The sequence below is a fragment of the Neoarthrinium moseri genome (assembly GCF_022829205.1).
Source record: "Neoarthrinium moseri strain CBS 164.80 chromosome Unknown scaffold3_Wmoseri_CBS_16480, whole genome shotgun sequence".
Taxonomy (NCBI): Eukaryota; Fungi; Ascomycota; class Sordariomycetes; order Amphisphaeriales; family Apiosporaceae; genus Neoarthrinium; species Neoarthrinium moseri.
The window spans coordinates 789,600-815,601 of NW_026055117.1; the positions used below are offsets into that span (position 1 = coordinate 789,600).

At 53.2% G+C, this 26,002-nt stretch overlaps 9 protein-coding genes across 9 annotated transcripts; 4 read left to right on the top strand and 5 right to left on the bottom strand.

The window, feature by feature from the left end:
- Window positions 1–69: 69 nt before the first annotated feature.
- On the bottom strand, window positions 70–420 carry JN550_001612 (uncharacterized protein; the record flags this gene model as incomplete). Its single annotated transcript, XM_049312816.1, has 1 exon — window positions 70–420. One exon carries the CDS (start codon window positions 418–420, stop codon window positions 70–72), a length of 351 nt encoding a protein of 116 aa, XP_049176463.1.
- A 292-nt stretch (window positions 421–712) lies between these two features.
- Window positions 713–5,143, top strand: JN550_001613 (uncharacterized protein; the record flags this gene model as incomplete). The annotated part of the gene is made up of 4 exons (XM_049312817.1): window positions 713–752; window positions 902–1,360; window positions 1,418–2,997; window positions 4,205–5,143. 4 exons carry the CDS (start codon window positions 713–715, stop codon window positions 5,141–5,143), a joined length of 3,018 nt encoding a protein of 1,005 aa, XP_049176464.1.
- Window positions 5,144–5,425: 282 nt separating this feature from the next.
- JN550_001614 (uncharacterized protein) lies at window positions 5,426–7,697 on the bottom strand (the record flags this gene model as incomplete). The annotated part of the gene is made up of 2 exons (XM_049312818.1): window positions 5,426–6,875; window positions 6,979–7,697. The coding sequence occupies 2 exons, from the start codon at window positions 7,695–7,697 to the stop codon at window positions 5,426–5,428; spliced, it is 2,169 nt and encodes a 722-aa protein (XP_049176465.1).
- A 3,578-nt stretch (window positions 7,698–11,275) lies between these two features.
- Window positions 11,276–11,817, top strand: JN550_001615 (uncharacterized protein; the record flags this gene model as incomplete). Its single annotated transcript, XM_049312819.1, has 2 exons — window positions 11,276–11,726; window positions 11,786–11,817. 2 exons carry the CDS (start codon window positions 11,276–11,278, stop codon window positions 11,815–11,817), a joined length of 483 nt encoding a protein of 160 aa, XP_049176466.1.
- A 1,648-nt stretch (window positions 11,818–13,465) lies between these two features.
- On the top strand, window positions 13,466–15,258 carry JN550_001616 (uncharacterized protein; the record flags this gene model as incomplete). The annotated part of the gene is made up of 2 exons (XM_049312820.1): window positions 13,466–13,933; window positions 14,200–15,258. The coding sequence occupies 2 exons, from the start codon at window positions 13,466–13,468 to the stop codon at window positions 15,256–15,258; spliced, it is 1,527 nt and encodes a 508-aa protein (XP_049176467.1).
- Window positions 15,259–15,797: 539 nt separating this feature from the next.
- JN550_001617 (uncharacterized protein) lies at window positions 15,798–17,115 on the bottom strand (the record flags this gene model as incomplete). Its single annotated transcript, XM_049312821.1, has 4 exons — window positions 15,798–16,770; window positions 16,822–16,831; window positions 16,888–16,960; window positions 17,026–17,115. The coding sequence occupies 4 exons, from the start codon at window positions 17,113–17,115 to the stop codon at window positions 15,798–15,800; spliced, it is 1,146 nt and encodes a 381-aa protein (XP_049176468.1).
- A 994-nt stretch (window positions 17,116–18,109) lies between these two features.
- JN550_001618 (uncharacterized protein) lies at window positions 18,110–19,364 on the top strand (the record flags this gene model as incomplete). The annotated part of the gene is made up of 3 exons (XM_049312822.1): window positions 18,110–18,115; window positions 18,172–18,685; window positions 18,742–19,364. 3 exons carry the CDS (start codon window positions 18,110–18,112, stop codon window positions 19,362–19,364), a joined length of 1,143 nt encoding a protein of 380 aa, XP_049176469.1.
- Window positions 19,365–19,688: 324 nt separating this feature from the next.
- Window positions 19,689–20,270, bottom strand: JN550_001619 (uncharacterized protein; the record flags this gene model as incomplete). The annotated part of the gene is made up of 2 exons (XM_049312823.1): window positions 19,689–20,033; window positions 20,145–20,270. The coding sequence occupies 2 exons, from the start codon at window positions 20,268–20,270 to the stop codon at window positions 19,689–19,691; spliced, it is 471 nt and encodes a 156-aa protein (XP_049176470.1).
- Window positions 20,271–22,272: 2,002 nt separating this feature from the next.
- Window positions 22,273–24,276, bottom strand: JN550_001620 (uncharacterized protein; the record flags this gene model as incomplete). Its single annotated transcript, XM_049312824.1, has 1 exon — window positions 22,273–24,276. The coding sequence occupies one exon, from the start codon at window positions 24,274–24,276 to the stop codon at window positions 22,273–22,275; it is 2,004 nt and encodes a 667-aa protein (XP_049176471.1).
- Between the last annotated feature and the right edge of the window lie 1,726 nt (window positions 24,277–26,002).

Sequence of the window (26,002 nt, forward strand, 5' to 3'; positions counted from 1 at the left end):
TAACAAGTCAATCGTGCACAGAACACCGCTCGACGCTTGACGCTTGACGCTTGACGGCTCGACCCGATGTCACACTAAGGGGGTGGTCCAGGTGACGGAAGTGATGTTGTCATCCGTCAGACCCTGAAGGGACTTGGGCTTGGGTCGTTGCGCCAGTGTTCCGAGGGCCCCGGTCGACCAGCAGTCCGCACCGTCGCTGGCGTGCACCAGCGTCCACAGCACGTCCACAGCAAGTCCACAGCTTCCATAATGGCGGTGGTGGGAGCCGGGGATGGCCCGAGCGCCCGGCCGGCAGGGGGTCGGGGGGGATCGGCTAGGTGGTTTTTGGGGCTGGCCCGCGGGCTGCCCAGGGCTACGCGGGGCTGCTAGGCGGTCCACTAGTTGGTCTCCAGGGCCTGTTGCCGTGACAATGGCGCCCATGTTTATTCACGGGCGCTAGGCCGTTTTCACGGGCCCCATCGTGAGTGCGATTCACTCGGGCGGCCCTTTCGGTCACATCCAATACCTGACATTGTTGCACCTTTCCATGTGCAGCAGCTCTCCCGTCCTCCTGTTCATCTTAATCAACCCAACACCAAACCCCCAAAAACGAAATTGCGCTTGCTGCTCAGACACTCCCGACGACGCCCCTTGGCCCGGTAATGCTTCATATCCTCAGCCTATGGGACAGAAGTCGTAGTGCACCAAACGCCCGTTGTGAACACCATTCATCATGACGGAAGCCGACAAGTATGAGGTCCTGGAGAAGATCGGTAAGCAGACGCCTTGTGTTCCTCCCTGTTGAGCCACCCGTCCCCATGCCAAGCGCCACTGCCATCACCATCGCCGTCTCATTCACCATCTCATTCATCATCTCACCATCTCACACCATTCAATGGCTGACCTCTCGTCTGCGACACAGGCCATGGCTCCTTTGGAGTTATCCGGCGAGTGCGGAGAAAGGTCGACGGCATGGTCCTCTGCCGCAAGGAGATCAGCTACCTGAAGATGTCCCAGAAGGAGCGTGAGCAACTGCATGCAGAGTTCCAGATCCTCTCCGGCCTGCGACACCCCAACATTGTCGCCTACTACCACCGCGAGCACCTCAAGCTGTCGCAAGACCTGCACCTCTACATGGAATACTGTGGCAACGGCGACCTCGGGCGCGTCATCCGGGACCTGGCCACCAAGAACCAGTACGCCGAAGAGTCCTTTGTATGGAGCATATTCTCTCAGCTCGTCATGGCCCTGTACCGATGTCACTACGGTGTCGACCCGCCCGAGGTGGGCAAGCACGTCCTGGGGCTCGGCGCCAATGTGAAGCCAAAGGCACCCACCGGAGGCATGACCATCCTCCACAGAGATCTCAAGCCCGAGAATGGTAAGTGCACTGATGGCCCTTCGCTGTAGCGTGAACCGTGACGCTGACCTGGGCTAGTTTTCCTCAACGACGACAACTCTGTCAAGCTCGGCGACTTTGGCCTGTCCAAGATCATGTCGTCGCACGACTTTGCCTCGACTTACGTCGGCACCCCCTTCTACATGTCTCCGGAGATATGCGCCGCCGAGAGATACACACTCAAGTCCGACATCTGGTCGTTAGGCTGCATCATATACGAACTTTGCACCCGAGAGCCACCCTTCAACGCCAAGTCGCACTTTCAACTTGTCCAGAAGATCAAGGAGGGCAAGATTGCCCCCTTGCCCCAGGTCTACTCGTCAGAACTCTCGGCCGTCATCAAGGACTGTCTGCGCGTCAACCCAGATCGCCGACCTGACACGGCTCAACTCCTCAACATGCCGGTCGTCCGACTGATGCGCAAGGAGAGAGAGGTTGTCGATATGAGCAGGATGCTGAAGATCAAGGAGGAGACTGCCAACAAGAAGATGGCCGAGGTCGAGCGCAGACTGGCCAGCGCTGAATCTGACAAGGCCTTTATGCGCCAGGAGATCGAGTCGACGGTGCGGAGAGAATGGGAAGTCAAGGCACGTCTGGAAATTGACCGCCTTGTCAACGAGGAGATGGAGTCTCTTCGAGAGCGATTCGAGGCAGAAGTCGCAGCACGCGTCCAAGAAGAAATCCAGAAGAAGACCGTCTCATTCGGCGTAGTTGAGACCCAGGAGTTCACCTCCTCTCTCTCCAAGTCGGACTACCCGCAGTCGATCGGTGGACACAGCACAGATGCCGACGGGGATTTCCCATCGACGACCGATCTCACCGAGCTGTCCATCGACTCACCTGAGCAGATCCAGCCGCTCAAGAAGAGTGCGCGCACACCCTTTGGTCGAGCGCAGACCATGTTTGCCGGCGTTCTTGGCACCCCCATGGACATCGAGATGGCTTCACCTTCCCCCATGCCGCTCGCAGCTCTGTCCCTATCACCACGTCGCAACGCCGCTACTAAGGCGCCCACGTCCAACCCAGATATTTTTGCCGGCAGAAACGAAGAACGATTCAGGGAGCCTGAGCCGTTGCTATCGGAGTCGGAAGATGACGATGATGAGCCTCTCGTGCCATCCCCTACCCGCAATGTCCGGTCATCGAAGAACCCCTTCGGTACCCGACGACCAGCACTTACCACCACCAAAACCGCCCCCATGGGTCATGTCAGGACCAATACCATCACAAGCCTCAACAAGCCCATTCCATCATTGCCCCCCGTGTCGCAACTTCAGCACAAGCCTAGCAACGGCGCTCTCCGCGAACGCAACAACTCGCCCAACCGACGACTTAGCAAGATTCCGTCAGCGGCGAATCTGATGGCAGCCAGCGGAGAGAACGGTTTACAACGCAAGAACTCGACCAAGGATTCGGATAGTTCCGTCAGCAAGCTTTCGAACAAGAACGTCCGCGGACGAACCCTAGTGGAGCTACAGCAAGCACGTGCCGGTGGTCGCCAGGCCGAGAACTCCAACGTCAGCCCCAAGCGCACCTTCAAGGATCGTGCCGCTGATCGATACGCCGAGCCCGTCGCCGTCTGGGACCCTGAGAAAGACGAGATGCCCAGCCCATTTTTGGTGCGTAGGAAGCCGATGGTCCGAGCCTAATCTTTCTGCTTTCTGGACAAAGCTTCAGTCGAAGAGATGCGAAGACACAACGGGATGTATAAATAGAAGAGGCGAGGCGCATAGAGATACCACACCACCCACTACGATCTGACAGAGAATCACCACTGTCTCATTTCATTTGTCACCACATCGGGGCACACGAACACGAGAGGGGAAAGGAGGAGGGGCGTACAAGGCATTACTGGCGAGCGCATGGACGCGAATTCATTCTCCAACTGGATACACACAAGACCAAGGCCCGGCTTGCGGTCAAAAAGTTTTTCTTGACTGCTGCTGTGCACGCATCGCATAGGCGTTTTTTCTGATTGTTTTTTGGTTTGTTTTCCCTGGCTGGGGTTTCACCCACACAGGGCTGGCGGCGTATTCCCCCAATCGTTTACACGGGCTTCTCCTTTGTTTGGTTGCTCGATGCATTTGGACATGGATCGGAGGGGCCCCCGGAGTGTGTGGATCAGTACACTGATACCTTGTTTTTCGTCCCCCCGGTTTCTGTGGGACTATGCGTGTGGTTGATAGAGCGAGATAGGAGACAGGCGTGGTTTTGTGAATACATTGTTAATCAACATCTGCTGCGTGTGCTTGGACGAGTGAATAGGGCCAAGTGTTGTGCCGGCCTGTACGCAGGATGACTCCGTATTGCTTGCGAGCTGCCAGGAAAGATAAGGAGTATCAAGACACCAGCTCGAGTGTCCCCATTGCATTGGCTCCCCGCCCTCCTAGACCCTAAATGCTGAAATTGGTAAAAATAGTGCTCTTTTGCCAAGAGAGTCACTCTTATAATTGAGCGTACTGAGACAGAGGTTGGCAAGATACGCTACTTCACTATGGGCAGGGACCGATAGTTTGGCTTCAATTGTACTTGCCTCGTAATTGTTGACAGATGACCTTCTTGCCTTCCTGACTTCAGATGCTTCAAGTCTGGGCATCCAGCATCCGATTTCGTCCTAATATCTCCTCTCTGACGCAGACCAGCTCTCACCCTGAGTTCTTCTGGTCCTCAGTCAAGCCTCTGCAGAGCTTAGAGTATCAATCTATACCGTGAGCGTTCCTTCTGGGCAGACTTAACGCCGCTGTCACCTTACCGGAGACGACAAAGATCATGCCCGAAGACATTTGGACATTCGACCCTCGGGCATTGTCTACCCCTCGCTACTAGGAGACATCGTCACCCCGCGCTGCGCCCTTTCCCTTCACTAAACTGCCACCGGAACTTCGCAAGAAGACTCTCCGTAACGCCGTCTACAACAGCAGAGGCGTCGCCATAGGTTTCAAGCCATCCGCAGAGGACGGGAAGTACGGAGCGTACCGCCGTGGCGGTTACCTGAACCTGTTTCTTACAAGCTCCCAAATGAACCGTGAAGCTTCACAACTCTTCTTCGAGGTCAACACGTTCCACCTCAATGGCTACGGAGGCTCTGAAATCATTGAGTTTCTGCAATTGGAACGGTACAGATGGCCTCGCCTGAGAATCCGCGACCTTGTTGTCGACCTGCCCATTGTCCCTGACTTGCTGGGCAGGCAGTTCATTATTTACTATCATCGCATCATGGACATGATCGGTCACGGTACTCTGAAACGTCTTCACTTCCGGTTCCAAAAGACAGGCATCGACTTGTCTCTGGATAAGCACGTCCAATGCCCAAAAGAGTGGAGCTTGACCAAGTCAACTCCAGATATCCCTGATGTCGGAAAACTCCGCCTATTTGATCGTGTACCTGAGATGTACACAATGTTTCTACAGCGGTATCGACAAGAACATAATCCCTCAATCGAGTTCCTTGTCTATGATGACGTCGACGCCTTACCATTTCAGAAGTTCCTGGAGCTGCTTCAAACTACGGAGCAAAGAAGCCTGCACGTCCGCGTTTCTATACCGTGGCATCATCAACGGCTCTGGTGCGTCTTCCACAAACGGCCAAGAGGGTGCGGAATGGCCATTAGACCATGGGTCCAGAAGATTTGGGACGAGAGCGAGGCTTTTAAGCGCGAGGAAGTCAACATCCCGCGCTTCGTTCGGGTATTGAAAGATGTGAAAGCCGTCGAAACCGGCCCCTGGCGCGCAGGCATGGGAATGCTCGATGATGAGCGTGAGTAGGATTCAGATGAACCATGCCCAACGGAATTGTTGACGTCGACGCGCACTATCATCACTCCCTTCAAACCGATATTCTCTCCTGGCAAATGGAGGGAGGTAAGTAGATGGCAAACTTATGACACGTATGATTTCTCAGCCGAAGAGGAAGATAACTATTGAGCCGTGTTCAGACGTTAGCACTAGAGATGAAGTTAAGAGCCATGAAAATCCAAAAAGATATTGTCGCACACATGTCTGAAAGAAAGGACCAGGATATGCTATGAAGGCCATGGAGAAATGCACTTATATCAACACGACCTTGTGAACTCGACTAGCGAATGCGTCCATGATTTCATCCACACTTTTCCCACCTGTCCATTCAGCTCTCATCATGCCCAAGAAATGTGCTTTCCCGACTAGGCGCCGATAGATGTGAGGAAATCCAAGGTCAGGGCCTTGTTCAGGCGCCTTTCTGAGCACAACGGGCAAGGGACATCCAATGTGAACCATGATCTCGTCGCCTACGGCCGAGTATGGGGGCACCGTGCCCAGATATCCTTTGTCAGATATAGCAAGGCGAGACCCATTGGACTGGGAACGCGACAAGGCATCCCTGAAGCTGTCCCTCAGTCCGTGGTATCTTGGCTTCGTGGGAGGGCCCAGATCGGCCCATTCGCGGAATGCGCTGTCCACCAGATCTCTACAGAGGTGCTGCTCCCCATTCGACTCAACAAAGCCGGAAGCGAAGGCGTCGGTCTCCACCTCGCATGCCCTATCATAGCAGTTCACCTTCCGGGGTCTTCCGACCGCAGGCACGTCTAGCAATACCCGCCAGAGGACCTCGTGTTTCTCGATTGGGGGAAAGCTTGGAGTCCGGTAAGGGTACCCCTTGGGCACAAAGTGGTCTATGGCACCCCAGCAGCCGAGAAGCCAGCGGTTGGACTCGGGCGTGATTTGCGGACCCAGAAACACAATCTTGTCGAGCCGTATGAACTTGCCCAGGATCCTGTCGGGATCGATGATGGTGAAAGTGCTGTCCTCCGTCTCGTCTGGTTTGTTGCCCAATCCAGCCCAGTACTTGTCGAGTCTATCTTTGCCATGGTGAGTGTCACTATCCACGAAGATCTGAGGAGGGCGTGCCCAATTGACCATCCAAGACGGCATGTTGCGCTCCTCTTCATCCCATCCTATGCCACCGGCGAGAAGATGGGTGGTATAGTCACCTGCCTTGATGAGAGCAAGAGTCGTTTCTGTGTAGATTTCTTCCTTTGATTTATCGTAGTTTGGCATGATCATTGGGGCCCTTGACGTTGAAGTAGCGTGTTCCGGGGACACCAGGCCAAGTAAGGCGAACACCTTGTCTCGGGGGTTCGTCGCTTGAGAGTACGTAGTTCCGATGAGGATATCTTTCAGGGAGTGTTTTGGACTCCATCTAAGCTGGTCAATCTGCATCACAAGTTGAAGCATGCGCAAGTATGCCCTGCGATATCGGCTCTCAAAGACACTGTCCAATTGAGTACGGTCTTCAATAAGGTATTGGTACCCGGCGAGGAAGTTCTCGACGGAAACCGCCATACTCTCAACGCGGCCCTGTTCCCAGTCTTCACGGGGACGAGAGTTGTAGAGTTCTTTATCGAGCTCTTCGAGGCTATTTAGCATGCTCAAAAGCTGCTCCCAGCGGAGGAAAACACCGTGATGGTACACGGTGACCTTCTTCGCAAGTGCTAGTTCTTGTATAATCCACACACGCCTCCTATACGACAATCATGGGTCAGCATGTCTTATTGAAGACTCATTCCTCCTAAGACAGCACTCGTGATAAAGTAGGCAGAAGTGGAAACTTGAAATTCGCATACCAGTAGGGATGGCGGAGTATTTTCAATGCGGTAGAGTGAGTCTCAAGTTGGTGAAGTACGAACTGCGCACTGGACGATTCCGCAAAGAATCTACTAAAGATCGATTCTTCCGGATACGATCTTTCGCTAATTAGTCTTGTTTGCTCGTGGCGTCGATGCGGATTTGTAAGGGATGAATCTCGTTGAGAAGCCTCCTTTCGGCGCATGAAGCGATCGACGCCCCTGAGGTGCAGTGACGCCCTGTCGAGGATGTTACTAGAGTATAAGCCGCTCAGCGCAGTGGTTCTTCCCAGTATACCAACAACTTCGATTGCTTGGCTGTATATTTCGCCCATCATGCCAACATTCTGCGACTTCTCTACATGGTTGGTCTGATTGATACATATTGCGTCAATCCAGAGATGCTTGGCGTCAGAGAGGATGTCTAGGCACTCATGGGCACTGGCAGTGACTGGTAGCACATGTGCATCTCCAATAAGTATCGTGTCTGTGTGTTTAGGGGAACCCCACATGTAAGAAATCGCAATGAACGGCGGACTGTCGTGCAGGTCTACCGTGATCAGCTTATAAACAAGGCGACCATTTTGAAATAATGAGAGCCACCCGCTGCCGAGTCGGCCTTGAACTTCCAGCAGGCGTATTTTGCCCTTGGGTAAGGGGTCCAAGTACTCGTACGGAGTGCGGGGCACCGTCTCTGGCCTGCTCCAAAAGCTGCCCATGTTCTTAGGACAAGTACGAATGACTTAGCATACAGGAAACGACAATTATGAGGTTGACGATGGCGAAACAATGGGTCGGGCACTCGGCCTGGTTGGGTTGCCATCTGAATGTGCTTTACGACCCTGGTTGGGCGTAAGGCTGGGGAGAGGCTAACCACCCATAGGCACTAACAAATGCAACACTCTTTCTCCCACAGCCTCACTTGCACATGATTTGAGCTCCCTGGAAACATACTGCTCCAGGTATCCTGCTCCCAGTATTAACCACCTCATGCTTCACCCCCGCCTGATAAGTCTTTCATTCCTGTTCTGTGATCCGACTTCAGTTGAGCAACCCGCTATGCGGCTTATCAACGTCAATCTGATATAGCTTAGATTTATCTGCATTGCGGTAGACATTTATACTCCGCCATTGAACCTCACATATGAAAAGGCGGGGAATATAACGAGAGACATGCTAGGTAGGTACTTCACATTTAATACTTACCGAGGGAAGCGTCAAAGAGTCGTAACTCTTAAGTAAGAAGTACTCATCTATCCGATCCTTAGAAATGGTACAAATGTCTAAATAGTAAGTCAGCGCGTTAAGTGCACGTAGTAATTAATGTAGAAAGAGAGGGTTATAGTTTTTAAACAACGGATAGATAGTGTCTGGCAATTACCAGGCTTTAGTTAACCTAGCTGCAACCAGCTTAGCAGAACTTAAGATGGAATATTCGAAGTGAAACACACGTCGCAAGACACCTGGAAGACCTCACTCACTCAGTATTGTCAAACGGACCAAAAGCAATTCATCCCTCGTCCTCAAAAACGAGGAAAAGGCAAAAGAAAGGGTCTGGCCGGGGATCGAACCCGGGACCTCGCGCAACTTTGCTATAGGGTGAGCCCTAAGCGCGAATCATACCACTAGACCACCAGACCTGTTGATCGTTGAAAAACGGTCGCGTAATTTTAATTATATTGTGTTGATAAAGTTGCGTGGGGCCAGATTGCGCTTGTAAGCTGCACCCTGGTCTTCTTTTTAGGTAGTCAATTTTTATATGGGGCTGAGATAGCGCCCTCTTGCTAATCGATCGATAATTGCTCAGGATGGAAAGGACAATTATCTACTTTGTACAGATAAATCAAGTTCGCACGTTTGTGGCTATGTGCTTGACGGTCGTGTTATAAGATTCCACTGCTCGACTTCGGCCCTTGATTCTAAACATGCCTGCTTTAAATAATGTACAAGCTGAGGATGATAAGAGGGAGGCAGAAGATAATGGTTTATAAAGGCCCTGTAGTAAAGTCTCGCAAATTCGAGAGTGAAACATCTTTCCCAACACAACATGTTATAGACACGAACCCTGTTAGATATAGGATCGATCTGGTACATGGATATTATGTTGACATGGGTTTAATGTGTGGGTGTAGGATGTGTTACATACGCTATGGGAGCTGTCTGGAACCTATCTACGCAGTGCGTACGCATGTGCACAACTGTCAGTGCAATGCATAGTTGTTACGGTGTTGCGCAAAAGGGGCGGCCTGCTCAGTTCTCTATCCGTTCACTTTGATCCCTGAGCTAACCTTATTGACAGAGCGCAACTGTCACTGTTGACATCGCACGTCACACATATATATGTATACACTATCCAGAGTCAATCAGCGAGGTGTCAGACGAATGAATTGAGTATATCCATCTGAGCTCGCGTACCACTTTTCATTCCCCGAAAGAGACAACAAGGTGGATGACGTTGCTCTGATGTAGCCATCAACGTGCACCCTACTATACGTTATTGGCATGTGGATTCATGCATATCACGGAGTGTGATGCGAGAAGCATGCATCGTGTACGCTATAGACGCTGTCTGAAGACTATATACCTAGGTACGCGGTGCATACAGTCGAGCACAGGTGCCTGAACAGACCCAATAAATCAGCGCGTTACCTATTACTGCGCAACGGTCAAGGTCGTAGCTTATGTCAATGTGATCCCATTGGGTTGAAGTAAATAGAACATACGGTCTTATGAGAAGCTGTTATCATGAAAATTATAGTCTATTGGACTACATAGTTATACTATTAGAGTCTGGGTCTCTAGACAGTAGGATAAGCAAGATCCCAATGCAATCTCAATAAGAACTGCTAATACTGTGTAGGACCCCGGCAGAATACAAGGCTAAAGGAGATCCTCACGCTCCACTGCGACGAAGCTATAGTCAGGCCTTATGCTAATGCGAGCCATTTGCATCCGCGTGCGTCAAGGTGTAAAGAAGGCAGGAGCGCCCGAATGGAGTCTATAGTAAACAATATTCCGGTCATTCCTTCCGCACAAGCAGCTTGATCGCAAGACCAGATGATAAGTAGCAAAAGTCCCACTTCTGCTGTCCGAGACCACTTATTTCCGGAGTCTTGATCTTGTTCACAGTTGAATTGCCAGTGTTGCCTCGAGTGGTATTCCGTGGTGACAGGCGAAGGAGCCTAATTGAGTACTCGGAACGACCAGAATTCCTTCTTGATCAAAGGCTGCACCAGCGGCAACAGTTTCAAAGGGCCTCTTATAAGATCGCACCTGTGCCACTGCTGCAATTGGCACAAGATTGCGGTGCAGCCAGTGGTTGGATTGCCGGTTTCCTACGATGTTCCCGACCACCCGTCAATCGACTATAACGGCAAGCCGAGGAGTGACTTCTGACACACGCTGAACACTTCTGTGGCTTAAGATAGAAACTAATGCAAGAAGCCGCAAAGCACTTTTCATCACATGACCCTTGAGTTGAGGCCGGGAGTCGCGCCCTTCTTCGCGCTATTCGCACTCGATACAGTCTTGGCCGACCTGGACAAACGGATTACCGAGAGGCTCAAAAGGCTGTAATAAATCTGGGGCCTCGCGGAAGGAGAAGGTTTTCAATGAAATCATGATTTCGAATGCAGACTCTTCAGTGTATCACCACAAGATCAGCAGGGAGATCACTCGAAATCAGTGTAACAGACACGTCGCTCTTCGGCTGCACTGCGACGCTGAGAATGGCAAACATGTTCTCGAGACAGAGTACAAACTCGAGGAGATGAGAGATGCTTGCCAACAGCCCCGAAACATTTTGATTGAGGTCACGTTAGACCACCGGCTGTCCGGTTGCTGGTACGGATTACGACAATCGCTTGCACTGCCCGGAGCGAGCAGCGACCCCCCTCAAAAACTCTTCACGCGCCTTGCAAAATACACCCATTGTCTAGGTTCGGATTTGCATCTGTTTGTGACCGGCCGCCGCGTTCCTTCCTGAATGCCAGCACCAAAATTCACCTCCTTGTCGGTACTAAAGCCTGGACTCTGGGGCTCGGTGAGTTGAAATACATCTTACGGGGCAACTGAGGCTGTCGCCGACTTTTCACCTCCCTCCCTTCACATCACTCGTTTGTGAGATCCTTCGTGCTTCATCTTCCGAACACGTCGCCGACAACATCACAATCTTGAGACGGGTCCAGTACCAGGTTGCTGTGCAGTTGCCAGTCGCCGACTGAAACCTGCCCAGCCGATCCATCCACATAGCCAGGTACACTCAGAAACAGTAACAACGACCACAAACACCAGCACCATGGATCATGACCACGCAGGTGATTCCCAGCAGAATCCTCCTGCCGGGTCCGGGAGCCCCTACCAAGAAGGCCAGAACTCGGCCGACAAGGGCGGTGGTGCGGACGGCCTTCATACCACCTCGGGAGCCGAACTTGGCATCATCATTGGCGTAGTCGCAGTCGTCATCATCTTGATTGCTGGGTTGTTCGCTTGGCGCGTGCGCAAGAACAAGAAGGAGAAGATGAAGCAGCAGTGTGCCAAGGACCTTGAGACTGTCACAGATGCCAACGGCGACCCTTTCGCAGACTCCAACCGTCAAGCTCAGGCTCAGGCTCCTCTGGCGCAGCTTGACGACAAGCGTGGTGCTGATTCTCATGACACCAGACGCGCCACATCCCCGGATCACCCCGGCGACCAGCAACGGCCTGGAGATTGGCTTGGTAGACACCATCGGTCCCACCCAGGAGGTGGTAGGTTCCCTCTTATATTTTACGGTTGCCACGCGTCTACTGACCTATGTGGTGTCTAGTTGAGGAATACGAGATAACAAGTCGTGTCTGATCATCTTCCGATATGTTGACCTGAGGTCGTGATGCACCTCCAAGGCGGCATGTGAATGGAAAACCCGGTCTATGTCATTTGTTCACCAGAAGAGATGATCTTGGTGTCCCAAGAGGGCGCATAAACTTCAATGTTCATTGAAGACTACTTCGGCAGGGATCAGATGGCAGCACAACTAAATTTGAGGACAGGAATAGTACGCTGCTTTCTGGCATTTGCACGGTGTTGCTATGCACATTACTACACCACGAGGTCGTATCTGCTACAGATACTGTTTCACATCACCTGAGATATCTCTCCGGCATAGTGAGATTGTGGTGATGCCTGGAAAGAAACTTTGGAAGGCGAATCACAAAATGATTGTTTTGGTCTTGTACGACTAGAGACATGTCTAGTTCAAATGTCGGCTCCGTTCAACTAAACCTTCGATGTCTTGTTCCTTGTTCACCCTTGTCCCGTACGCATGGTTGTCATGACTCAGATTTGACATATTACCTCTTAGCAGTACATCTCAACCGAGTCGGTGGCTAAGTGCAAGAACGAGATTCGCTTGAGGGCACACCCGCCGTAACCACCCGAAGTACTTCTCTTCTACCAATTGATACGCACCAAGATCAACAAACTCTCTTCACGCCCCTCACGCCTACTTTTATACCCAGTATTTGCCCAAAGCTATCTTATTCTGGTAGTTCCAGAGCCTCGTCGACAGCAAATCAAGATAATCATTCTGGGCTACGTTTTAATCGGTGATTGAGTCACGGCATAGCCTGTTCATCCGTCACGCCACTGTACACTGACTTGCTCCAGTGCCTTCCCCTGGATTCACTCACAAGTCGAAGTCGCTGATCGTGCAGACACTTCAAGCACTTTCACCACACGCTTTTTTCCTCGCCTTTCTTGTCTCTTACCACAATGCCGCAGTATGGACTAGCAACCGGACAAGAGTGATTGAGGCTAGCCACGAATTACATAAGTTAAATGTCTTTACTGTACCGAAAGCTCTCAATACAAGATGGTGCTAAATAGCAGCTGATACATGGTAGTATCTGAACTTGGACGGAGGATGGGCCCGGTATAGTGACACATTAACGTAAAAGACAGAATTCCCAAAGCATACATTTTTTGACTAGCCTCAAAGTCATGTGAGAGTTTGTCAAGTTGGGCTCCGTCAATGCCTCCGGATGCAACGACGTTGATACACTATCGCCCTTACATCGTTGTCCATACCTCCTCGTCGTGGTCCAAACATCGCCGACGTCCATGCATCGTCATAGGACCCGCGGTGTTCGCACCACGGGGCATCCATTCACCTCAAAGTCAAAGATGCCTGATATCGACATGGATACTTACATCAAGGCCAGGGGATTGTCTGAAGAGAACAATCAAATTGATTTGATACCTGAATACTGCACTGCTGACCACAAAAGCAAAATACTTCTCATCCGCCCCGGCCAACTCCTCAACTCTCCTAGGGAAACACACCCCTTCCTTTCTGGTCCGTTGACTGGGCCGAAAATAATATTCACCTGGCATCCTCGCCCTTCATTTCCTTCTTTTCATCTTCTCAGTCGCCTTCATTGGCCACTGATCAAGTTTTCATCAATTTTCCGTTACTGTGTAGTCCACCTTCATCATAACAAACACCAAGATGTCTGGATACTCCTCTGCTGGAGACAAAGTGAAGTACGCCAAGGGTCACCTTCTGGCTTCGCTTTCAATACTGCACGACGCAGGTGAAATTGATGGAGAGCGGTACGCTGCGATCCTGAGCCTCCTCAATCACGATGAGGACCTCCATCCCACTGGTAGCACAGCCAGCAGTACTGCAGTCAATAGCCCGGCAAAGCAGCGCTGTACTCCTGGTAGCAGTATCGCCGGTTCTGTCGAGTCCTCCAAGCTGGACAAGAATAATGCCCAGCTCGAGAATCGAGAGTATTCGCCACTGATTTGGCCCGGATATGAGATTGCCACTTCGACGTCGACCCGCGAGAGAACACTGAGCGATATTCCGGCACTGACGCCTACACGTCTCTATGAGCAGTCGCCCGAGCATGAGCAGCGTTCCAGTTCCAGCTCTGCAAAAGCCAAGACACTGCAGTCGGCTAATTCTTTGCCAGTAAGTGATGAGTCTGTTTATGTTCTTTTTGTCTTCTGCCTCACCACTCAAAGTTCTACACTCTGGAACAGAAAAGCGGGTGGCTTGTTTTGTGGAGTTGGTATTTCCTAGTATTACCTAAGTACTAGCATAATCCGTACCATCCACTCTCCCGTCGCTGTATATCTTCATCCTCCCAGTTTATACTCCCTTTGTATGGCGCCACACGCTAGAACCTTGGGTTAGTTTTCGTCCCTACTATAAGTGGAAACTAACTTCAACCACAGTTGAGTACCAAGGGGACCCCCGAGTCGAGCCCTCGCAGCAGCCATGCCCTCAGCCTCGCCCTTCACGCGCACATCTCGCCTTCTGAGGGCATCGGCGGCAGCGTCTTGAGCAGCGCCCCAAGCACCATCCGCCGCAGCCATGCTCAGACGAATCTGCGCTACTCGATGACCGTGGCACAGGAGGACCCTTCTACTCCTGTTCATCAGCAAGATGCCCACGCGCCCTCGCCGACCCCCGCGAAGCACATTGACTCCACGCCCCGCGTGCGAGAGCAGTATTCGGACTTCCCGAAGCTCATCGCTATCAGCGACACCAGCGAGGGCCGGTACGACCAGCAGGCCGACTACCGCGCCATCCAGTACGAGCACGCTGCTACGGCACAGAATGACGTCTTTTACGACCCTCCGCCTACCGCCACCAGCATGACCTCCAGCATCGCCACGTCGATCATGTCTTGGAACCAGGCGGAGATCCAAGCCCGCCAGGCGGCCAAGGCAGAGGACCAGGCCTCGCGCAGCAACACCTCCATTCATAACCAGCACCAGCACCACCAGCATGGCTCGCTGCCGCCGCGCCAGCAGGAGCGGCAGCAGGAGGAGGCCGAGGGTCCCGCTGCAGCATCGACCTGGACCTCAGGCCCGGTGCGCGAGTCCCGCCCCCACAACAAGCTGCACCGCTCGCCCGCGGGCCACCAACGCCGCACGCCGTCGCCGGAGAGCCGGAGCGCGATGCTGTGGCCGCGATGGCCGTACCTGCCGCGGCCGCGGGCGGCGGAGCGGGCCAAGGTGGTGTGCCCGTTCTGGGTGGCGCGGCTGCCGTGCCGGTTCAGCGTGTGCCCGCTGCAGCACTGCTACCCGCCGGGCGCCATCGTGCAGCGCCTAATCTGCCCGGACTGGCTGGGCGTGCCCGGCCGGCGCGCCGGCGCGGGCTGCCGCTTCGCCTGGGACGAGTGCGAGTGGGCGCACTTTGACTGCCTGCACGGCCAGTGGGCCAAGGTGGACGTCGTGGAGAGGTTGAAGGAGCGCGCCAAGGAGAAGAGGGATGTGGATCGTCTCTGAGCGAGTTTGTTGTGGTGACCAAGGAGGGAATGTTCATACCGCATTTGATGTGTGGCTCTGGTTAATAATAGGTTGGACATTCGACTCAAGCAGGATGAAATCAAGTTGTGCTGGATGTGTTTTTTTGAGGAGCAACATGGGCTCCATAGCCATAATCAGCTTTGACATTCCGTCAAGTTATAGTGGCATCATTCAGATAGATGACCTGTAAGAGTACCAGACTGTATTTCATAATAGACGGACCCATTTCTCAGAGATTCCAACGCCGAACATAGCTCACGGAGTGGCCGATATACCCCAACGCCGGATGCCGCATTCCTCGTACCGGGCCAAATAGATGAACTAAACTCCCAAGTCCATTGATGGTCCTCTCTGGACTGACTCAAGGTTGGTTAGACTTTGGAAGATACCGACTCCTGAACACATTACTTATAGTGCTCATCCGGCTCCCAATCGTTCCCCCATCTTGCAGTTTGCTAGCTAGCGCCTCTTCAAGAGCTGATTGCGTCACCGACGCATCTGTGGCAGATTAGTATCCACTAGCGTTGCCTTTCAGCAAGGGAGAACATACCATCCAGATCACTGAAACTGCTTCCCATACTCGGGGTGCCGTCACTGTCCCGTGAATAACCCTTGCCCTTGCCTCTAGGGCTTCGGCCTGCGAGCTCCATTGTGCGGCGGGGCGAGAGCGGACCGCTTGGTGCGTTTTTCCCTCCCGAGGTCCCTCTCTTCGCAGGCGCCGCCGAGCTCGTGGATGAGTCGGAGGTCTGTGATAGATGTATCTTGCCGTGTTGTTTCGGTATCTTCCTTGGAGGGTCTCGGGGGTTACCTCGCAAGGTAGCGCTCAGGTCGTGCTGGCCACTTGTTGAGCCCTCATTTTGTGGTCTATAAGGCAGGAACGCGGGCTCGTCGTCTTCATCGTCCTCACCAAAGGGTGAGGCAGTATCGTGGGCCTGGAAGCGCGGAGGCCGGCGAATGATGCGCGACTGGGCTGGGCTGGATTCCTCGGACGATGAACCAGCCGAACTCGTATCAGCAGGACCGGGAGACGGAGGATCAGGCTCGACCTCATCAGCTGTCGTGGTGATGGGCAATGAGGAGAGCCTCCGTCTTTGAGTATCGCCAGATCTTGTAGCCCCCCTGCTGCTGCCGCCTAGGTTGCGGGTTGTGAACAGAGAAGCCGTGTTGGACGATGAATTGCGTGTGGATTGCGGTCGCGGTGTGCTTCTCATCGGCGTCCCGGGCACGCTGCCATCGTTCCGGGGCAGGGGAGAGTCTTTCCTCACAGACAAGGCCGATGGGGCCCTGGCTCGACTGGCTGCGGAACCCGTGCGCTGAATGCCTTCTCCGGCGACAGCACCTTCTGCGCCAGGTATGGGAGACGGCGCAGGGGAACTCTTGGCAGCGGCGGCGGCCTTCCGCAGCTGGGCGCGCACTTGTGAGGTATGTCGCTCGGTGAGGAAGGCGACCTGCTGTAGGAGAAAATCGACGGTGACTTCGAACCGGGTCGCGCTGTTCAAAGTGTTGGTTGGGGGGCGTCAGTTGGAGGCTCGCGGTACTTACATCTCGTTCCCTGTAGCAGCCTCGTCAGCATGTCGAGTCGTCTTTTGAAGATAACAATAAACTCACAGTCTAGATCTGTCTTGGAGACACCCGACACGATGTCCCAGAGGGCTTCATCTTTTGAGGAATCCCAGTTGACCTGGACACCTGTTAGTCTCTCGCAGTACACGGAGCTTCGGTTAGTGCAGAGTAGAGAGCACCTACGGGAGGAGGATCTGCGAAATCGCCCCGCGGGAATGGGAGTCGGATGAAGACGGTATAGGTGGGTTCTGTATGCGGCGACGCCATTGCCATATCGTGTCTGCTTCAGCTATACTTGCAACAACGCAGTAGAGTCAAGTCGAAGCATGTCGTCGATGAGGTGAGTGAGACCAGGACCCTGGGATGGGCGACCGATAAGGCTCCCCCATAGCTTTATCGCCTGGCCTGCGTGAGTGAGTCTTTACCTGATGCAGCGGTCGGCGTAACCCCGGATTCCGGGCCACTGTAAGGCTTGCGGGGGGCCTGAAGGGTGGGGAACCAAGGTTTATTCCCACTGCCCAGGTGCTCAGCTCAGTGGGAGCCCTGGTCCTGCTGCCTCCCACCTCTCCTCTTACACACAACAACATCGAATCGCCCTGACAGCCTGTGTGTTCTGCACAGTAGTAAACCTAGGTTAGAAATATATCTCGAGGCTTCGAAAAGCCACTGCTCAACCTATATTTTGTTCAATCTCACCTGACCCCGCTTGAGTAACAAGATCGCGTTCTGCTTGCCTCTGTCTTGAGAGCGTACTGTTGACTAGTTCGCCTGGGGAACCTCTCATGACGCAACATGGAGGCCTTGGTGAGGGTGGACCTGATGCGACGTTCTGCAATCTGACGCGCATAGCCAGTCCATACGTAGTGCAGACTGGTCATGTTTCCTGGCCACGCAAATTGCAGACTGCAGGCTGTGGGAGTACAGTTTCATTATCCTTCCAGTATCAGGGAGGCTCGTGATCAGTAAACCCTCTTTCATTGGCCGCGCCTATTGGTTGGTTGCTTCGACAACCCGGGCGATCGCAGGCACGAAGCCTCGGGCGGCCAGAGCCCTCCGCCAATGGGTTGCAACCATGACCAGAATGTACAAAGAAAGACTCACGCCTCTCTTATAAAGTAGTCAATACTGCATTTCTGGGTCGGTCTCCAAGACCGGCTTTGGAACTGAGCTTTACTGCAGGAATTTGCATCGAGCATCCAGAAGACTATCGTGAATGATTCGTGCAGAGATACTATACACCCGGTGAACCAATTACTGAGGGGCAGTGATGGAGGTGGGCTTGCTCCGTCCAATCTCATCATGTCTCACACGTACTGACCAACGCCACAGAGCCTTCTCAAGAGAGCAGCTGCTTTTCCACACTGGTCCAAAGTCCCGATACCCAATTTCACGCTCTCGGCCGGTGGTCTGATCGCCCTGGCAGATCTGGGTACCATTGCCCAGCGAACAGCCATCACCGGCGGATCATCATGGCTCGACAGCTTGCTGCTGGCGCCGGGACTCCATTACCAGCAAGCCGCAGATGCCCTGGCTGATGAGTCCGCAAGGTTCGATGCCGTGGAGCAGATCCAGGGCAAGACGTCCACGTATAGTATCGTCAACCCCGCCACGGTGCGGTATCTGCAGAAGGTCGGCAGGCAAGGCGAGATCGTCACGGTCGACGTGGGCATGCTGCCGCAGCGGCAGTACTTCAGGCGTGCGCGGCAGGGGCAACGCCGTGGGCAGCGTGCGACTATCTGGAGGGACTCGGGCTCGGACCTCGGCTGGTTCTCGCATCTGCTATACCTTGCTAGTCCCGTGCTCACGGTGACGGCAATCGTGTTTCTTGTCCTGCTGCAAGAGTGTAAGTTTCCATAACGGGGCCTATAATCTTTCTCAAGAGAGACTGACAGTATAAAGGGTGGGGTATAGCCCTCTTGGTGGCTCTGATGCTGTCACGCGTGTTGAATATCTGGGTCATCAAGCAGCGCTCCCAGCCTCCCAAGCCCCTGCCCCCAGACCCAGATGTCAGCCACATGCTGACCCAGTATCTCGTTGATCTGGGCAATGGCCGGTCTGTCTGTCTCCGCGGCATGGCAGACGACCTTCAAGCCATCACGACTTCTTCATGGCTCCGGACAAAGACCCACATTGACGGCTACCTGGAAGCGATGGCGAAGCTGATCGTCTACGTGGTCGCATCATTCAGCGGCAACATGTCTCAAGTCGGCAACATCATCTTCATGGGTCTGCTGCTTATCACAGCCGGTTTGCTCGGCCTGAGCAACGCTCATGCCAAAACTTTCCAGATGCACGGCCGGCTCGCCGCTCCCACTTCAGAGCGTTTGCCGTATCCTCCCGACAAGCCCCCGTACCCGCAGAGTAGGGAGAACTTTGGCAGCAGTGGAAGTGTCTCATTCCCTGCAACAACACCGCGAACGGACACGGGACTGACGGCGATGACGGATTGGGCCGAGAAGGGACAAGTCGGAGCTCCTCTTCGGGAAAGCTATCCATTCGGTCATCATGTTGATTACCAGTAGGATTGACAGAAGCCAACCATAAATCAAGTCTAGTGAGTATACAAGGAAGGTGTATGGTGCTGATAGAACAATGATACCCAAACGCGTTTCAAATCTGGCAGGCAATTATAATTATTACTCATTAGAAGGCACGTTCACGGGGTGCTTGATTTCAGTGATCATGTGGTCATGTGGATTTAGACACTCAGTTCAGTGAGAGACCCAGGTAGAAAAGTCCTCAAGGCTAAGTCTAGCCGTAACACGAATTCCATGATCGACGTTAGATGGGTGGATTCCTGCACGAAGCACCTTCACAGTCTCCCCTGCCCCAGATCCCGACTTGCTCTAGCAGCAGTCACTGTCCGCAACCCTGACGGACCAGTTCTCGCCGTCGACGTCCTGGCGGCCCTCAGCGTAGTGGAAGGCGTTGTGCTTGGGGTGGGTGTGGCACTGGTTGACGATGTCCTGGGCGAGGCCGGCGACGCGGCCACACGACGGGTTGATGTCGTAGTCGTTGTGGTTGCAGACGAAGATGGCCGAGCACCACTGGCAGGCGACGCGCCAGCACTCGGTGTGCTTGGGCGCCAGGCACTTGTTGTCCGTGTCGTTGTAGCCCCTCAGGCTCGCGATGTTGTCGTTGACGTAGTCCAGGAGCGTGCGCTTCTGGCCTGCCTCGTGGCATTGGATGTGCTGGCGGGGAATACGAGGTCAGCAAATCATTTCAGAGGCTCGCATCACTTAGTATATGGACTAGGAAAAAATGTTAAAAACAAAAAAAGAGGCTTCGGGGTAATATCTTACGTTGGAGTTCTCGACAGCGCTGCTATTGTTGGCGACCGAGACGTCGTCAACATTGCCACCGATCGGCGTGCCATTGCCCACAGCCACGAAGGCGAGAACGGCGAATACTACAAAGGAGAACTTCATGTTGTATGTCTGCTCTTGAGCGGTTTGTGGATGATGTCGGTGAGCAGTGGTTGATCAAGGTGGAGGATGAAGAAGTATGCCGTGATGTTTATGGGCAAGTTTCTTGATGGATTGCGAGGGAGAGATTCGGAAACACCAGAGCTTCACTTGAAATAGGAAATCAACCGCCAACAGGGTCCTCATATATATCTGCAAACACAGTGACATATCCTGTTGTTTGCAACCTTGATGGGTCTCGCAATCAGACGAAAGGCCGGACTGGGAAAAAGGCATTCGCTGGGGAGGCAGGAACGAAAGAACACCAACGAACTTATGGTTGACATAGACACAATTTGACGATCAATTCATCTCAGTCTATTTTCTCTGCGTCCATGTGTAGTTGATCCCCCTTTCTTCAGCAGTCACTACCCCCAACCATGACGTACCAGTTCTCATCATCTGTCTCCAGACCCTGAACGTGAGTTCTATCAAAATTAGGATCACAGAAGTTCAGGATATGCTCGGCGTAGTCCGCGACCTGGGAGCACGGCGGAGCAACATCAGTGCTCTTGTCGTTGCACACGTGGATGGCCGACTTCCACTGGCAGGCGACGCGGGTGCAGCCCGGAGGGGTGTGTCAGGTCTTGCCTTCTCTGCGCAGCGTGGCGATGTTGTCAAGGGTCCAGTAGAGGCTGGCCGATGGCTTGTTGGGAGAGTCGCAGTACGGAGGGGGTGTCTGGGGTCGGTATCAGTATCTTGCTGCCAGGGGGTATCATGGTGAGTAGGTCATGGGATTTACCTCAGCGCGTCCCTGGATGTCGCCCTGAGCGGCTTGGATGCCGGACAGTCCACCTAGGATGAGCGCAATGATGGTAATAGATGACTTCATGGTGCGATGATGTGGTCTCTTGTTGATTGTCGTGGACTGTTCCTAGGTCGATGGTATGAGGTGGTATCAAGCCCTAGAGAAAGGTCAATGGGTGGTCTAATAAGTAGTAGCCGGAGGGAGGGTGTTGGAATATTGCAAAGCGTTCGAAGGCTTATCTTAAGTGAATGGAAACCAGCTGATAGAAATCCACGTAAATTCACTACGTATTGGTAGGCCTGGATCGCGCCTGCCAGGTTTTGTATTTCCTTGCGGCTTGAATTGGAGGAAATAAGACGTCACACTTGTAATCCATGGTTTCGGTATGGAATAAATCCCAGCTTGAGCTCGAGACCTGAGACGCAAGGCCGCGGCACGTTGAGAGGACTACACAAGTACCCAAAGGTAGAACCGTTTGTGCGATGGCCCTACTCTCATTATGGACGCAATATCTCGTCTTTCCATATTTGGGCCAGACTACTGTGAAAACGCCGAAGCAACAACATTCCCTATTGATCAAGATTGCAGCGGATCATGTTATAAATACACTTAGAAGATGGAGCATATCGGCATTCCAAGTGTAAATCGTGCCGCTAAGTGCTATCACATCCGTATCCGACATCAGGATATCAGCCTGATCCAAAGGGCAGATGCTTATAATATCATCTCCTTGGCGTTCCAAGCTCAAGAGTAGCCCAATCTTCCATTGCCTCGAATCGATATGCAAGCATAACTTCACATTCTGTATCCGTTCGAGGACTGAGCCGATAGATCACGACATACGATCAAGGCAAAACAATAGTTGACAATTAAGGTAATGTCGCAGTCTGTAACTCCTCTAATGTACTACTGACAGCAACAAAGCAATGCAAAACGGCTTCTCAATGCAAAGGGTATATAGGACCGATGCCAATGCCACCAACGCCAGATGTCCATTCCGCTTTTGAGTCCACCGTTTGGAATCTTCTACCACGTACCCCCTGAAATATCAGTTCCACCGTGGCTTTTAGTAACAAAGGAGACTGTTGTACATTGTGATTAATCTTGAGACCTGGCAAAGATGTCAGGAACTGGACTGCCCGGACCCCACGGGCCGTATATAAACCGCGTCTTCTAACCCTCAGGCCCCGGCAGTGGCCAAATTTGCGACATCTGCGACTACGCTCGCTCCTCGCAAGAGCGGACAATTTCGCAGAGAGCGCGGATGAATAGGGGATCGACGTCCTTGATGTCCACCTGCTTGGTAACGCTGACTGCTTTGTTCTCGTGCGAGGTCAGGCGCAGCGTGCCCACCAATCTCGCGATACACTTCGCTAGCCCGAGTTGAAGCTCCTTCAGGGATTTGTCGTGATCGTCGGCCGATCGGCTGGCGCCGGTGCCAAACGTCTTGGAGTTCTCCCGGTGCCCTGCGAAGAAAGATGGCTTATTGCGTAGGGTGAGACTTCTCGGCGATTTCTGAGAGTCAACTCCTGGGCTACGTGGCATGACTGCTGGAGTGTCTTCAGAAAGCCCTAGCAACTTCGCCGCCTTGGGCTTGATCTGGGTGCTCTCTGAGCATTTGGATGCGGTTTCTGTAATGCTCTGAGCACTGGACTGGTTTGAACCGGGTCTCTGGATTGGGCTCAGAGGGACAGATCGAGGGCAGAGGGAAGATATGTAGTTGTAGGCAAGCAGATGGGCGTAGAGTGCGTCGCACAGGTAGTCAGTCCCGTTAGGAAAGACGTTCCTGATTGCCGACCAGTCTGGTTCATCTAGGCGCGGACCTGTGGAGAGAGTCGGCGGGTCCAGATAGGCTCTCTGTCTCGGCTGAAGCTTGGTTGGACTGGTGTCTTGAGGTCGCTTGGTGGTCAACCATTTCCACACGGATGGCTTTGGTGATCCATCACCAAGGTTCAGCGAAAGTTGCGATCCATTGTCAAGATCCTGCATGCGGTACTTGATCTTCCTAGAATGACTTCGGATCGTCTCTATTGAGAGACTAGAGCATAAGAGCATCGTCTCGGGAAAGCATGCTACTGAGATTCGCAGGGTGTCAAGCACCTCGGACCCGATGGGGATACGTGACACGGGATTCTCGTTTTTGGCTTGAGGATTGAATGAGAAACCAATATTGCTTGTATCTAGCCACTGCTCGACGTCAGTCGAAGGTGACACAATTCTCGGTGTCGCGACCTGCGTCCTCACAGGTGCTGGGGTGGGAACTGCCAAGGAATCATCATAGTCGTCGTCGGAGTCATCGTCGAGAGTCAATATGCTGCGTTCCTCTGCGTCCTTCAGAAACTTGCCGTTATTTTGGTCCAGCGGTGTCGGGCTTCTGGTAGGTGTGACATGTGTTACATTGCCGGGAATGACAATGTTTGGCGGTGGAGGTGAACGAGAAGATTTTCGATGACGCGGCGGGAGAGTGAGGAGGTCTTTATTCTGAGAGAGAGATGAGCGTCGAATGGGAAATTCTGTCGGTGGCCCTGCTCGCCCTTCGAAGAAATACGGTCTCTGAGGGCTCATCGCTGCAGTCGGAGTTTTGGCTGGAGAAGTGACAGTCGAGAATGAATCCATCTTCCCAGGACGCACAGTCTTGGTACCCATCGACATACTCCGCGAATCTGCAATGTTGCCTCGAGGTGAAGCTGGCGTCCGTCGGGAACTAATGTGGCCCATGGTGTAGCTTCTCTCTGACTTGAGGGCGTCCGCGAGATCCAAGTCCACCCAGCTGTAATGGGGGAGCTTGTCCACTGGCGAGGGGGATTTCTCGCTGGGTGAAAATCTGCCGGAGGTCACAGAAGTAGCCGTGGTAGTAACCGAAACATTACGGGTTGCAATGGACGGTGGCTCCATGCCACCAGACGAGTCGGTGGCAGAGGAGTCAGTCGTGTCACTACTTTTCCTGGGACTCTCGTTCACCTCGGCCATGGCTGGCGATTTGGCCGGCTTGAGTGATTGAAGCGATTTCATTCGCGACAGAGCCACCCGCGGTTGGGACGTTAAAAACTGTGAGGAGCTGTCCTGAAGTGAATAACGTCGCTTGCTCCCGTCATCCGCCAACGACGGTGCGGGCGCACCGGCAGTTAAATTCCTCGAGAGAAAAACATCTTCTGATCGCCCCAAGTCTCCCGCGAGGAACTCCGGGAAGTTGCAGTCCATGAGCGGCTCCGAGATCTCCATGTTGGCAGCTACGGGACGGCTGGGCCAGCCTCGCATATGCAGTGCTCTCGGTGCGTTTCGCAGCTGACATCGATGTCGGCCGCTCTGACTGGCCACGACGTGCCGAATGCTGCAGCTGTTGGCTTGTGTAGTTCGTTTCACGAATTCCACGCTTGATTCCAAAAGAAAAGTCGGGAACGCGGCCCACGCACGTCTGTCGACTTTGCGGCCAGGACAACCTTGTTTACGAGTTAACCAAAGCCTGGAGGATGTTGGAAACAAAGATTGAGGTCAGCCAGCAGCAGGTCAGCAGGGGTCACGAATTGAACAGAAAAGGAGCCCCGGTCAGCGGGCTGTTGCAGGGGGGTTTTCAGATAGTCGACATGATCGACCTCCAGCATTCCTAGGATGTCCAGGGGTTTATGAGGAATGGATGGACCACTGGTGGGGGCAGCGGGAATCCTTGGAAGGAAGAAGACACCCATCTTGAGACGGTTCTGCAATCTGGACCCAAGCGAGACACTCGTATGAGAAAGATGCTACCGTCTCAGATGCTACTCATGGTATCTGGACTGCCGCCGTCTTTTGTCTTTGCTTTTCTCTTTGCCGGTGCGCCGTGGCGATCTTAGGAAGAGAGACTGCGGTTAGCCTTTTTGGTAATCACTCATCTGATGTCTCCACGTTGCCAAGAGATCAGCTTGCCGGGGTCCTCGATTCCATTCAAATCAAAGGCCGCGGGGAACTGGTTCTTGGGCTCGTCTTTTAATTACGTTCCAGCGCGGCACCATGCATACCCAGGCGATGCTACGCTCATCGCATGTTTGTGTGATTGCCCAATGTCGCTTTCCCCGGCAGAAGACAACACTGATCTGAGAGCTGTGGAAAGCTCGAAAGCTTCCCTGGTAGTTTCTTGGACTACCGAACCGGTGGGGAAACTAAAGCGCATTCCAAGACAATAAAAGAAAATGCGAGACCCGCTGGAGCGTGGCTATCGAGGATGCGGGAATCCTACGACGATCTCACCAATGGGCTGCCATCTTCGGCGGCAAGCGGACGTCGAAAAAGCACTGGCTGACCGTTACCTAGTCGCACTCGCTCGCACAGCTCGTAATTACAAACAGGATGCTGAGTCTCGGTCGGAGCACCGCATGGTGTTTTGACTAGCTGCAGCTCAAGTAGAAACAAGTTGAAGACTACTGCGTACTAAGTTCTGTGTGGTAACTAGAGGAAATGTGTACCTACAACCCCCTGGCTGGTTGAGATGCAAGCTAATGCAACGAGAATGCGAGAACGGGTGGCCACGTTGTTGTAGTTTCCGGGGGCCTGGGCAAGTCGGGATTTGGTGGGCGAGCCTGTAAGCGAGTCGGGGATTTATTGAAGGCGTGCTCCTCGTGTCCCGTTCCTATTAGCCTCCCCATACGACATCAGCAGGCGGCTGAAGGCAAGAGAAAGTGAGCAGCACTGGGACCTGACAGACCAGATTGTCGGCAAGTCTGGGTCGGAAGGCTATTTATTTCCCTTGGGCCTAGACACGCATCTAGCCAAACGAGCAAGTTGCCTTTTCTGCAATGTGCTCCAGTTTCTGCGATGCAAGACATGCATAGCGCAAGGGAAATCAGTTGGAGGCGAAAGCGAAAAGCAACCTCCCACAGCGAGCTCACGCACTATGTAGCACAGCTTGCACAGGAGCTCCAATCTCACGCAGGATTTTGGTGGGTGCAGAGCTAGACTTTGATAAATGCAGTCA